Source organism: Phyllobates terribilis, unplaced genomic scaffold, assembly GCF_046119375.1.
Source record: "Phyllobates terribilis strain yellow unplaced genomic scaffold, ASM4611937v1 Scaffold_7__3_contigs__length_470593459, whole genome shotgun sequence".
Lineage (NCBI taxonomy): Eukaryota > Metazoa > Chordata > Amphibia > Anura > Dendrobatidae > Phyllobates > Phyllobates terribilis.
Window position 1 is genome coordinate 326,273,076 of NW_027362767.1, and position 14,720 is coordinate 326,287,795.

General features: G+C 42.3%; 1 protein-coding gene across 1 annotated transcript in view; it reads left to right on the plus strand.

Annotated features, from left to right (window-relative positions):
- Nucleotides 1-14,720, plus strand: part of IL1RAPL2 (interleukin 1 receptor accessory protein like 2) — a 1,202,487-nt gene that overhangs the window by 1,175,971 nt on the left and 11,796 nt on the right. Inside the window, exon 10 of the mRNA XM_073637906.1 lies at nt 11,492-11,662. Coding sequence (XP_073494007.1) covers nt 11,492-11,662 — 171 coding nt within the window. The remainder of the gene's footprint in view (nt 1-11,491; nt 11,663-14,720) is intronic.

Consider the following 14,720-nt stretch of genomic DNA (forward strand, 5'->3'; position numbering starts at 1 on the left):
ATTTTTTTAGCCAAAGATTTCTCCCTTTTGTAATGAAATCCACATCAAATTCTAATCTGGAAAATATATGCATTGACTAGATATTTGCAAATCTTTTACTGAAAAGTTGGCAAGATTAAATTCTTTACAGCAGCAAATGATGACCACAACAAAGAACAGCTAGCCCACCATAGCCACATATACAATAAATGTCCCAAATTTGCCATTAGCAGCAAGCTATATTTCCGACTTCTCGAAAATGGTGTCCTTGACATAATTCAAACTGCAGCCCGTCCTAATCACATGTCAGTACAAGTTGCAGACTGAAGACATACAGCTCCTAAGATCTGTGTCTCAACTGACAAGAGTTGTATCACACATACCTCAGTCAGTGGCTGGGAGAATGGGTATGGTATGTGAAGAAATATATCTCCTTCTCACTGAGCACAAAGGAGGTTATCTCCAGCTTCTTTCTCCTCAAGGTTTATTTGATTTCCAGTTGGGCGCAGTCAGTCTTTGGGCACTGCTCTAAATCTGTCAGACTGATGGAGGAGGATGAAGCTGGAGATCTCCTTGCCGAGCGCAACCTGGATTAAAATAAATTTCCAGGACGTCCCTAATGACAGCACACCAGGAGGAAGTCTTTCTCATCCTCTACAGGGATAGGAAAACAGACAAGAGGTTAAATAGCCCCTCCCACCCTCACCCACCAGTGTTTTTTCTTTTTCCTAGGAGGACAGATGCATGAGAGGTGCCCTTATGCTGAAGCTTACCATTCAGGTCGGGCTGAGGAGGATCAGAGGGTTCGTCATTTCCTTTCTCCTGTAAAGAGGCCAGTGGTTGACACCTCTTTGGGCAGAGGTCCCTCAGCCTGACCAGTCAAGCAGGATGAGGCTCCTGGTTCATCGGCTTCCCTCTCAGCTCCTTCCATCTGCCCCCCGAAGCACTCAGTCCTCAAATTCCGGTGACATGCTCATTGCATGCGTTCCAGGGTGGAATGCACTTCTAGTTTCATGGGGAGGCAGTGCGGAGATCTGTAGGTTTGGGATGCGTTCCAGCGAGGGCCACAGAGGAAGCGGGGATCACAATTACAGGAGGGCGCGTTCCTAATTGAATGGGAGTTAGGTAATATATATTCTCAACTGCAATGATGTTGTTTGCTTGTGCAGCTGCTGGCTCTATTTGTGTCCAGGAAGATTGCAAAGTTAGAGAATTACTTCTCTCTAACAGAAGACAATCTCGATGGAGTCAATACCTTATGCCAGAGCTGGAACATGGATCTTTCATATACCTTCCTGACGTTATGTATGAACCCAAAAGTGCTAAGGAAAATTCAAGAAGACTAGGCCAGAGTAATCCTGATAGTTGTTATGTTCTGCTACCAAAGCTAAGGAAAGAGAGGAGATCTGTCCCTACTATAAGACTCAGCTGAATCCCCACGATGTAACAGGGAACCTGATCCTGCGATCAGACCTGCTAAAGTCCTAATCTAGTCTGTACGGAGACCTATAGATTTGGGGAGGGAATCCCTACAAGTACTAAGGACTGGGAGGAATATGGGACACCTCCTAACAGAAATAGTAGCAGACAGACGAACAAACAAAATAGATAGAACATAGAGGTCCGTAGACCAAGCAAACTAACAGAGTTAGATACAGAGCACAGGCTAGCTAGAAAGTAGATATACAATGAAGTCCAGCAAAGCCAGAAGGGCGGAGCAGGATTAAATAGGCCAACAAGGTCATGTGACCAGCAAAGGAAAAAAAACCTAACAGCAAGGTTCTAACAGTACCCCCCCCTTCTAAGAGGATCCTCCGGATCCCCTAGGACCAGGCTTATCAGGAAATCTCCTGTGAAACGCTCTGATAAGTCTGGACGCGGAAACATCATCCGACCTCACCCAAGAGTTATCCTCGGGTCCGAAACCTTTCCAGGCCACAAGATACTGCAAACTACCTCTATACCGTCTAGAGTCAAGGATGCGAGAAATTTCATATTCCCCGTCCTGCACCACCGGAGGAACAGAGGCAGAGGCGTCACCATCCGACACAACAGCTTTTTTTAACAGAGAGACATGAAAGACCGGATTAATTCTCCAGGAGGTAGGAACCTCCAACCTAACAGCAGATTGGTTGACAACCTGAAGCACCTTAAAGGGCCCTACAAACTTGGGACCCAATTTCTTAGAAGGAATCCTCAACCGCAGATTCCTAGAGGACAACCAAACCATGTCACCAACAGCGAACAAAACCTCCTGTCGTTTCCTATCAAAGTAGTCTTTAGATTTTCTGTTGGCCTCCTGAAGATTACCACGCACATCCGTCCAAACTCTTTCCAAATCACCGGAAAAATTCTCCTCCTCAGGCACGGCAGATCCCAACTTGGAGAACGACCCAAACGACGGATGTCTCCCAGAACAACAAAAAAAAGGCGAACAACCAGCAGAAGAAGATGTATGATTGTTCAGAGCAAATTCGGCAAGTGGCAGAAACTCAGACCACCCCTCTTGATTGTCTGTCACAAAACAACGCAAGAACTGCTCAACATCCTGGTTTTTCCTTTCTGTCTGGCCATTAGATTCAGGATGATATCCGGACGAAAACGACAAATGAATTCCCAACCTGTCACAAAAGGCACGCCAAAAACGAGCCACGAACTGAGGACCCCTATCAGAAACAATGTCAGTAGGAACGCCATGAAGTCTGACAATTTCCTTGACAAAGGCCTTAGCGAGAGTTTTAGCGCAGGGCAGTTTGACGAAGGGAACCAAGTGACACATCTTGCTAAAACGGTCCACGACCACCCAGATGACAGTAAAACCCTCAGAGGGGGGAAGGTCAGTTATAAAGTCCATAGCCAAATGTGTCCAAGGAGCACTGGGGACCTCCAAAGGACAAAGCAACCCCGCAGCAGGAGTATGTGAGGACTTAGATCTAGCACATATAGTACATTGGCGCACCCACTTAATGACTTCCTTCTGCCATCCAGGCCACCAAAAACTGCGACCCACCAGTCTCTTGGTCTCAGAGATTCCGGGATGACCTGCCAACCGAGATTCATGACACTCAACAAACAAATCTCTCCTAAAGGTCCCAGGCACAAACAACCTCCCATGAGGAGTGTTAGATGGGGCATTCTCCTGAGCTTTAAGAATCTCATCTTCCAAAACGGAGTCTAAAGCAGCTATCACAACACCTTCTTGTAAAATGTTTTCCTCTTTCTCAGCACCGACTATGGGAGAAAAACTGCGAGACAAGGCATCCGCCTTAACATTCTTAGTACCAGGGATGTAAGTAACGGAGAAATTAAACCGCGAGAAAAACAGTGCCCACCTAGCCTGACGGGCATTCAGGCGCTTGGCAGCGTCAAGATATATCAGATTTTTATGATCCGTAAGAACCTGAACGGGAAATTCCGCACCTTCCAAGAAGTGGCGCCAGTGTTCAAATGCGAGTTTAATAGCCAATAATTCCCGATTACCAATATCGTAATTCAATTCAGTCTCCGAAAATTTTTTTGAAAAAAATGCACAGGGATGTAATCCATCCCCGTTATCCTGAGACAATACTGCGCCAACCCCCACAGAGGAAGCATCAACCTCAACCAAAAACGGCCTAGTAACATCAGGCTGCATAAGGATGGGAGCAGAGGTGAACCTCTCCTTGAGATACACAAAAGCTTCAATGGCCTCAGAAGACCACTGAACCGCATCAGCACCTTTCCTGGTGAGATCAGTCAGAGGTTTGACAATACTAGAAAAAATTTTTATGAATTTTCTATAGTAATTGGCGAAACCCAAAAACCTCTGTATCGATTTCAAACCAATAGGCCTAGGCCATTCCTGCACAGCCTGAACCTTAACCGGATCCATCTCAAAACCTTTGCTGGAGATAATGTAGCCCAAAAAACTAATTCTCTGTACAGCGAACTCACATTTCTCCAGCTTAGCAAAAAGCGAATTGTCCATTAATAACTGTAATACCTCACGCACGCTCCGCCAATGAGACTCCAGATCTGGCGAATAAATCAAAATGTCATCCAAATACACAACCACATTTTTACCGATCAAAGGTCTAAGGATGTCATTAATCAGATTCTGAAAAAATGCAGGAGCATTAGTAAGACCAAAAGGCATAACCAGATTCTCAAAATGACCCACAGGAGTGTTAAAAGCAGTCTTCCATTCATCACCCTCCTTCATGCGCAACAGATTGTATGCCCCCTTAAGGTCAATTTTAGAGAACCACTTGGCCCCCAATAACTGGTTAAACAGATCAGGAATCAATGGCAGTGGGTAAGGATTGCGTACCGTAATTTTGTTAATCTCACGAAAATCCAGACAAGGACGTAAACCGCCGTCCTTTTTTTTTACAAAAAAAAATCCAACCGCCACAGGAGACTTAGAGGGCCTAATGTGACCGGCGGCCAAACTTGTCTGTATGTATTCCTCCAAAGCCTTCGTCTCAGGAATAGTAAGGTTAAATAAACGACTTTTAGGAAGAGTCGCTCCAGGGACAAATTCAATAGAACAATCATAGTCTCTATGGGGAGGCAAAACCTGCGATTCTTTCTCAGAAAAAACTCTCCAAAAATCCTGAATAGGAACAGGCAATTCTCCCCTATCCAAAGCTGCAATACGCCCGTTACAACACTTGTCATAACATTTATGGCTCCAGGATTTAATTTCACTGGTAGACCAATCCAGTACAGGATTGTGAAATTTTAACCAGGGCAAACCCAATATTACTGGAGAAGGCAAGTTATTCAAAACTACCAAATCCAATTTCTCATGGTGAACACCATTAATAGTGAGAGGAAATTCACAGACCTTGAGAGTAATATCTTTCAAAGGGGAGCCATCCACAGAAACCACAGCAATGGGGAATGATAAAGGTTCAGGTTTTAAATTGAGTTTTTCCACGAATCCCCCATCAATAACATTCAGTGTAGACCCGCAATCAACAAACACCCGAAATTCCATTAATTTTTCCTGAGCAATCGTGGAAGCAGCTAAAAATATACCCTTGGAATTTAAACAGGCAATACGGGCGTGACTGACCATTTTTTTTTCTTTCTTCATACGAAGCTCACAGCCTTTAATCAAATGACCAGATTTTCCGCAATAGAAACACAAGCCTTCTGAAAAACGACGGTGTTTTTCTTGAGAGCGAGGTGCCACCGATCCAATCTCCATCGGTTCACCACTGTTAGTACACACATTATCATAACCAGAAACTGACATAGCAGAGGATTTGCTCTCATTAACCCTAGCACGCAGTCTTCTATCCACCCGTATAGCTAATTGCATAGCCTGTTGCAAATCCTCAGGTGTAGGATAAGCAATTAGCAGGTCTTTAACCTTTTCACTGAGCCCAGCAAGAAATAGACTTTTCAGAGCAGAATCGTTCCACCCTGTTTGAGTGGACCAACGACGAAAATGTGTACAATATTTTTCCATATTACCTGATCCTTGTTTTAAACGTCTCAACTCAGTCTCAGCTGATGCCACACGGTCAGGATCATCATATAAAAGTCCTAAAGCAGAAAAAAAACTATCCATTGATCTGAAGCATGTATCACTAGGTTGCAAAGAAAAGGCCCACTCCTGAGGCTCTTTGCGCAAAAGTGACATAATGAACCCTACGCGCTGGGATTCATCCCCAGAGGACTTGGGTCTCAAACGAAAATACAATAAGCAAGCATTTTTAAATGAAAAAAATTCTCGATGTTCACCAAAAAATAAATCCGGCAAACATACCTTAGGCTCCAAGAAATATGCTCCAGGACAGTTACTCACGTGCTGACGGAGCTCGGCCACTTCCAGAGAGAGTCCCTGCAGGTGTTTAGCCAAATCCTGAACCGACACCATGATGGAACAAAAAAAAAAAATCTTTCCTTAGAGAATTTACAGGCTGGACTTACTGTTATGTTCTGCTACCAAAGCTAAGGAAAGAGAGGAGATCTGTCCCTACTATAAGACTCAGCTGAATCCCTACGATGTAACAGGGAACCTGATCCTGCGATCAGACCTGCTAAAGTCCTAATCTAGTCTGTACGGAGACCTATAGATTTGGGGAGGGAATCCCTACAAGTACTAAGGACTGGGAGGAATATGGGACACCTCCTAACAGAAATAGTAGCAGACAGACGAACAAACAAAATAGATAGAACATAGAGGTCCGTAGACCAAGCAAACTAACAGAGTTAGATACAGAGCACAGGCTAGCTAGAAAGTAGATATACAATGAAGTCCAGCAAAGCCAGAAGGGCGGAGCAGGATTAAATAGGCCAACAAGGTCATGTGACCAGCAAAGGAAAAAAAACCTAACAGCAAGGTTCTAACAATAGTTCCTTTCTGGCTGAAGTTTCCACTTCTGAATCAGATGGCTCTGGAAGACCCTGTCCTGCTTCCTTTGAGTGACGACCTCTTGTCCCAAGGCCTCTTCTGACATCACAATGTGAAATTATTGCATCTGTCAGCTTGGATCCTGAGAGGCTGATCCTGAAGACTCAGGGCCTCTCAGATCAGGTCATTTCTACAATCAAGGCACGTAGAAAACTGGTAACCTCAGCCGTACATGCAAAAGTTTGGAATGAGTTTTGCTCTCAGTATGGTGAAACTGTCATAAACACCTTCCATCCAAACATTCCAAAATCTTTAGACTTTCTACAGTCAAGATTCGATAAGGGTTTGAAGCAGAGTACACCAAAGGTTCAGATTTCAGTGTTGAGAATCTTTTTCAATTACCCCCTGGCTAACCACTCCTAGGTTGCCAGATTCTCTGAGACAGTGCACAGAATAAAACCCATAATAAGGAAGTCAGTACCCCCTTGGGACTTAAATTTAGTATTGAACGCTCTTTGCAAAGCCCGTTATGAGCTTTGGGAGGAAATATGCATTTCCCTGAAGACAACCTTCTTAGTAGCCATCACTTCAGCTAGAAGAATAGGGGAGATTTAGACATTGACAAAGAGCGCTTGCCACTCGAAACGCGCCAAAAGATGCCTGTATTCTATTTTTTGTGAATACACAATTTTAATCTTTGCTTCATGTACCTTGGAAAATAAAATGCACGTTTTTGGACTTTATCTAAGCTGGATTTTTTCTGCTTTCCCTATGAGATTTTGTCATTATCTGTCAGAGATCCTTACCTCCAGGTGCTAAAGGAAAACATAATACTCAAGTTAAACCTAACGTTTCTCTGGAAGGTCGTGTCCAATTTCAACTTGGCAAAAGGAGGGCAGGATAATCTCCTGTTTCAACATCCTAGGAACAAAAAAACATGTTTATTTTATACTAGTTGGATGTTAGACAGGCAGTGCTGCAATATATGGAGGCTGCCAAGGCGTGGAGACTGGATTCGAACCTCTTCATCCAATTCGATGAAAGAAATTGAAAGAAGACTTCAAAATCGACTGTGGCTAGATGGATTAAATCCACAATCTGTCTGGCATATTCCTCAGATGGAAGAACACCTCTGGAAGATATTAGAACACATTCAACAAGCAATTTCCACTTCATGGGCTGAACAAGCTGGAGACTCTATGGACCAAATCTGTACAGGTGCAACGTGGTCCAGCCTAAATATCTTCTGCAGACATTACAAGTTGGACGTTTTATCTAGTCAGTAGACTGCCTTTGGGAGAAAGGGCCACCAGGTAGAAGTCCTGCCTTAGTCCTTTTATTTGGTATCTTCACACAGGTATAACATCTCTGCTTGCTGTATCTATGTCATCTGCTGAACCCTCATCTTGAAACTATTTCTATGGTATAATGTGTCTGCTTGCTGTGTCTGGGCTCTGTTATTTGATGCATTGTACTCAATATTCACTGTCTATCCTGCCATCATTGTAGACTTTTTATCTGATGGTGATAGGTGTTACACTGTGTCAAGCATAGTGTGCTAGGCCTGTTTCTTTGATCAGCCCTCCACCCCCCTGGTGAGCTGAGCAGCTGGCAATTTAGTCACAAGCAGCTCCCACAATCCCTCTCACCTGATGCTATAGTCCTTCCTATAAATCTAGACATCTTATAAGGGGTGCATGTGGTGTGGGGTGCATGCACGTGTCCTCTTCAGCAAAGTGTCCTGTTCGACAAGTGTCTGACAGTCATTTCAATGGCAGTCATTCAGGGCAGGAGTCACGTAACTCACACTTTGTACTCTCGTCTAACTATGTACTTTATTCCTGCCTCCATATTCCTGTGTGCTTTTTTCATCCACATTCACTGCCCTATCCCCCCTCCATCACCACTCATCCATATCTGCCCCTCTCTCCTTCCCTCTCCCATGTACAGCTCCCATGCTCTTTTGAACTTCAGGACAAATCTCACTCTGTCTCATCCAAAGGTATTGCACGAGAAACCATGTCATAAATCCAAAAATTATCTGCTCTTATTCTTTTTACTGCTACTACTCATTTCAGGGGATATCTCTCCTAACCCCGGACCACCCTCTGCCAACCTGAACCCTTCCCCCACCTCATATCGAAACCCTGATAACCTTATTAACATCAGCTGTACTCCTTTGTCTCCCTCCTTCAATTGCGCACTGTGGAATCCTCGGTCTGTATGCAACAAGCTTCCTTTCCTGCACAATTACTTTCTGACCAACTCTCTCAATCTGCTGGCCCTCACTGAAACCTGGATCCAAGATTCTGACACTGTCTCCCCTGCTGCTATTTCTCATGGCGGCTTGCATTTTTCCCATTCCCCGAGACCTGCAAACAGACTTGGTGGTGGGGTCGGCATTCTACTGTCCCCACATTGCACCTTCCAGGTCATCATCCCAGTACCATCACTCTCATTCCCTTCTTTTGAGGTCCACACCATCAGTCTCTTCCATCCCTTTTCCCTCAGAGTAGCAGTCATATACCGTCCCCCAGGCTCACCCACCCAGTTCCTTGACCATTTTTCTACCTGGCTACCGCATTTCATGTCCTCAGATTTACCGACCCTTATCCTGGGAGACTTCAACATCCCCATAAACATCCCCACCTCCTCATGCGCATCTACAGAACACCAGCGATTGTCTGGCTGCAGTTTCTAACATCATGTCCGCTCTCTACCTGAAACTCAACCTTTCCAAAACTCAACTTCTTCTACTCCTGCCGTCTACTCACCTCTCTAAATCTGACATCTCCCTCTCCGTGTGTGGCACCACAATTATGCCGAGCCAGCAGCCGCGTTGTCTGGGCGTTGTGTTTGACACCAATCTCTCCTTCACCTTCCACATACAATCTCTTGCCCGCTCTTGTCACTTGCACCTGAAGAACATCTCTAGAATCCGCCCCTTTCTCTCCTTGGAAACAACAAAAAACCCTCACTGTTGCCCTGATCCACTCCCGCCTTGACTACTGTAACTCTCTATTAATTGGCCTCCCCCTCACTCGACTTTCCCCCCTCCAGTCTATCCTTAATGCTGCAGCCAGGGTCATCTATTTGGCTAACCGTTACTCTGACTCCTCCGCTCTGTGCCAGTCATTGCACTGGCTGCCCATGAATTATAGGATCCAATTTAAATTGCTTGTTCTCACCCACAAAGCCCTCCACAGTGTGGCACCCCCCTACATCTCTTCCCTCATTTCTGTTTATCAGCCTACCCGTTCTCTACGCTCCGCAAGCGACTTTCGACTAACATCCGCACTAATCCGTACCTCCCACTCCCGGCTTCAAGACTTCTCCCAAGCTGCACCTATTCTCTGGAATGCTCTACCCCAAGAACTTAGGATGAACCACAACTTACACAGTTTGAGGCGCTCCCTAAAAACACACCTGTTTAAAGCAGCCTATCATCTTCCCTAATCGAAGTCCTTTTATATTCTTATAGCCCATCCCTTATTTCTCCAAACATAAGTCTCCACCGAACCAAAAAGCACTATAGATACTGTCTGGTGATGAGCTCATGCAGCCTTTATCTATCCCTCATCCCCTCAAGATGACTGGACCATCCTTGTAAATAAGCCATTGTCCGTTGTGTCACCCCCACCTCATTGTAGATTGTAAGCTCTTACGAGCAGGGTTGTCAGTATTTTTGCTGTAACTATTGTATTATCTTTAGCTATGTTACTTATGACTGTTGTATATGAACCTGTGAATTGTTAAGCGCTGCGGAATATGTCGGCGCTATATAAAAAAATATTATTATTATATTTTGTATTCTTCTGGTGTGCTGTCAGTAGGGATGGCCTGGAAAGGGGGAATTAGTCCTACTGGTAACTGTATTTCCAGGAGTCCATCATGACAGCACGCTTACATTCCCTCCCTTGAATTCCTTGTACTTATGTGAAAGCCAACATTTGTAGAAGAGAATTCAAAAAAATTTAGTTGCACCCATCCTGGTGTGGTATGTGGTAAAGACACTGGTGAGTGAGGGTGGGAAGGGCTATTTAACTTCTTGTGTGTTTTCCTGTCCCAGTAGAGGATGAGAAGGACTACCTCCTGGTGTGCTGTCATGATGTACTCCTGGAAATATAATTACCGGTAGGACAAATTCCTCCTTTGTTCACATATCGCAGCCATGCTTACATCCACCGATGGGGTATGTATAATACAGCTCATGTCAGTGAGACACAAGTCTTGGGAGCTGTATGTCTCCAGTCTGCAGCCCGTTCTGACACATGACTAGGATGCGCTGCAGTTTGAACTATATATAGGACTCCATTTTATCTCATTTTTGGACAACCTCTTTTAGAAGACCTCATCAAATGTTAAGTCTCACTGGGTCCCATGGCTTTAGGTAAAATGCCTCATGTTTGTCTAGTCAAGGGTGTAGTTGACAGGCCCATCATGATTGTGTTACCCAAGGACATGTATACACTTAGAGGTGGTTCAGTTATCATAGCTAATTGGTCTCCTCAAAGGGGGTTGAATTTAATTGCACATGTGGGGGACTTATTGATGTGGTGTATTATGGTTTTGTAGGAAAAAATACAGAGATCCGTGGCAGATACTTTGAGCAGTTCAGTGAAACAGCACAAATACTGCACAAACAAATTAACTTGGCTGAATAACATACAAAGCATAAACAATTATACATTGCAACATGTAACATACAGTAGTGTGAATAGGGGAAAGGAAGACTCAGCACGTTTCAGCCCTCTATTTTGCAATGTGCAAAAAATTAATACCTGTTCCTCTTTGGAAAAATGCCTCTGTATTAACTCTGGAATTTTCCATCTGCAATATGTCAATTTATGCTGTAGAATTTCACACCCCCTTGTAATGCAAAGGATTAAATCCACAGAATTCCCAAAATCAAAACTAATGATTTGGTGCAGAATTTTCATATACTTAACTAAAAGCTCATTTCCCAGTAAAAATCAAACAGATAAGTAGACCAAATTGTCTGACTAAAAGAATTGCTTGTGTGAATCATTATTCTCAGACATACAGTCACACATAATGGAAGTAGAGATATCTACTATACAAGCAAATGAAAAGCCAACAATGCAAGCAAATGTTTGTCTTCAACACTGAACTCTAATTTATTTTATCTCCTGATTTTTTCCAAAGACAACAAGGAATATGATGCTTATCTTTCATATACCAAAGTGGATCCGGATTCATTAGATCATGAAAGTAAAGAGGAGGAACAGTTTGCACTAGAAATTCTTCCAGACATCCTAGAAAAACATTATGGATACAAGCTTTTCGTTCCAGACAGGGACATGATCCCCAGCGGGAGTAAGTTTGTTTCAAATTTCTTTGCTTGGCTGTACATAGGGGTTTGTGTCTTTATATATAGAGAGTATGTACAGTACAGACGAAAAGTTTGGACACACCTTCTCAGTTAAAGATTTTTCTGTATTTTCATGACTTTGAAAAATCTTTAAATGAGAAGGTGTGTCCAAACTTTTGGTCTGTACTGTATATATATATGTATGTATATATATATATATATATATATATATATATATATACACACACACACATCTGTTTGAACAATCAATCTTATCTGCCTGACAAATCAGGGATGTTCATGGACGGAGCCGATTTTTTGGCGCGAACAAGCCGGAACCCCGAACACGAATTTGAAATGCCGAACAAATTCGCTCAACACTACTAGAGATAACGGAATCTTTGGAAATTTATATTCACAAAGATTGACAAATTTTTCTCAAAATTTCGGTTTGCAGCAAATCAAATTGCTGTGAATTGTCCTAAAACGGATGTGTGTAACACTGTAAGGTCTTCTAGCACTGTATCCAACCCCTCTCAAGCTCTTTAACACAAACATAGCCTTAGTAAAATGATCTCACCAAAGAAATAAATGGTGACCTAGTAGGAACAAAAAAGCCCATTTAGTAACACAGCATGATGACAGGCTTTTCATGTTGTGTTGTTAAATAAAAAAAATCCAAAAATTATCCCTCTTAGTCAATTTTGATAATGCAGCCCATTCTGTGCAGAAAGCTGACTTAGGCCACGGCCCCACTATCAGTATTTGGTCAGTATTTTTTCTCAGGAGTGAGAGCCAAAACCAGGAGTGGGTGATAAATGCAGAATTGGTGACTTGTTTCTATTATACATTTTCTCGGATTGTTCCTCACTTGGTTTTGGCTCCGACTTCTGACAAAAAATACTGACCAAATACTGATAGTGGTGCTGTGACTTTAAACTGATGGAGTCACTGTCAGAGGTATAAATCATGTTGCTGTGACTAAGAAGAGTGATTTGCCATATATTCTATAACACCTTCTGCTTCCTCCTACTAATATGCTTGCCTGAGACAAAGAGAAAAAGAGTCAATTGTGACCTGCATTTGGTAGTACTACTGCCCGGACAGCCAGTGGTGGTGTTTTTGCTAGTGGCTCCCACATTCTTAACCATTCTATGAATTTTTTTTCTTTTACACTACCTCGTCCATTGCTATTACCACTTTTTCTTTTACCATACATTTTGTAGAACACTATAAATATCTTTTCACAATCTTTTCAATCCCAAATTATTCAACCCTTTCCATAAATTACAAACTAAGAAAAGTTAGGTTGGTATATGTGTATATGTACAGAAAGCAAAATGTGGCAAAAGGTGTGGCATGTTCTGTTGTCAAATTTGACTACTAAAACAGTTGTGCAAAAAGCAGACATGCACAGTTAAATGTCTAGATTTTTTAAACATTTTTTTTTATAACATCCAATTCCCTTCCCAAAAAATATGTCATAAAGAAATTTTAGTTAGGTACATGTCCAAAAAAGCCAGCACCTGCAAAAGGGAATTGTATTGGTCCGGTGTACAAAATTCTCTGAGACTCGCAAATTTTGTTAAAATTTGATTTCATTGAATTTACTCATTCTTAGTTATAATGTAAAAGTGGTCTTATTGCCCGTGCATACCAGTGCCCTTATTTTTTTTTAAAAAACTAAATCAGTTGAAATACTGTGATTGGATACAAAACATCTATTTTACAAAAGTAGTTTAGATACGTTGGACATTTGGATTGACTTTTAAGAAGTTTTATGACTTTAAAAGGGTACAGTGTTTTTATTACATTTAACACTGTACGCAATAATCATATACGTGCAATACATACAAGATATCCAGCATCCAAAGTGCATGCAATTTAAATGTACAAAACTGTAATAAGTGCCTGAAATGTTAAAGTGAGTATCAGCCAATGAATGTTCAAATCAAGACCCTTACTTGTAGGGGACAAGGCCTCCCATCTACTTGTTTTGCATCTATCTCCACCCTTCCTTGATTGACAACTCTAGTTTTACTGGAGCTAAAAGAGGACAGAGATAGATGGGAAACAGGTAGGAAAGTGCCCCGAATTTTTTTTTATAGGGCAATGTCTCCTAAAAGGTTCCGTGCTTGGTTAGAACACACATTTTGTGCTGAGTGACTAAGTATTTGTGATAAAAATACTCTGAAAGAACATAAAATCCCTTTTCAGACATCTTTAGATACAAAGAATATCTAATCAAAACCCGTCTATCTCGTCCAAAGATGTCTTGGCATAATGTTCTTGATTTCAAGCATTGGAAGAGATGCATCAATGGCAGATTGTCCCAATTATTTATAAACCTAAAAGCTTTGTCAAGTATTACCTTATATTGACTACATTTAGTAAGATGACCTCCTACTGCATCACTAGCTTTAGTATAGTGCCAAGGAACCTTTTAGGGGATCTACTTCAAGAAACTGTGTTGACAATTCTGGGAAACAAAACAGTCTTTTCTTTTAGGATTGGATTAAGAATTTTAAAGAGCACCTGTAGTAATTAGCAGATCAGTGGGGGGCCATGTCATAAGACCCCCTACCACCCTCCTTTTCCTGATCACTTCAAAAGTGGCTCTGCAGTAGCCTGCTCAGCAATCAGAAGCACTGAACTTCTGCCTGAGCTGTGCCCTGACTGGTGTACAAGCTGAATAGAAAGTCTAAGGTCACATTCACATGTTCAGTATTCAGTCAGTATTTTACATCAGTATTTGTAAGCCAAAACCAGGAGTGTAACAATCAGAAGAAAAGTATAATAGAAACACGTCACCACTTCTGTATTTATCACCACTCCTGGTTTTGGCTTACAAATACTGATGTAAAATACTGACCAAATACTGAACTTAGGAACGTGGCCTAAGAGTCCATATTCCCTGCTGTGTACAGGCTCATAGGGACCGAACCATCAAAGTGTAATCACAAGAAAACTAGTGTAAAACACTTGAAAAGTCACAATTTTTTCTTTTTGCAAAGCCAGTTCGAAGAAGCGGAATGGGTAGGTAAAATTCATTTGGAGTGTTGG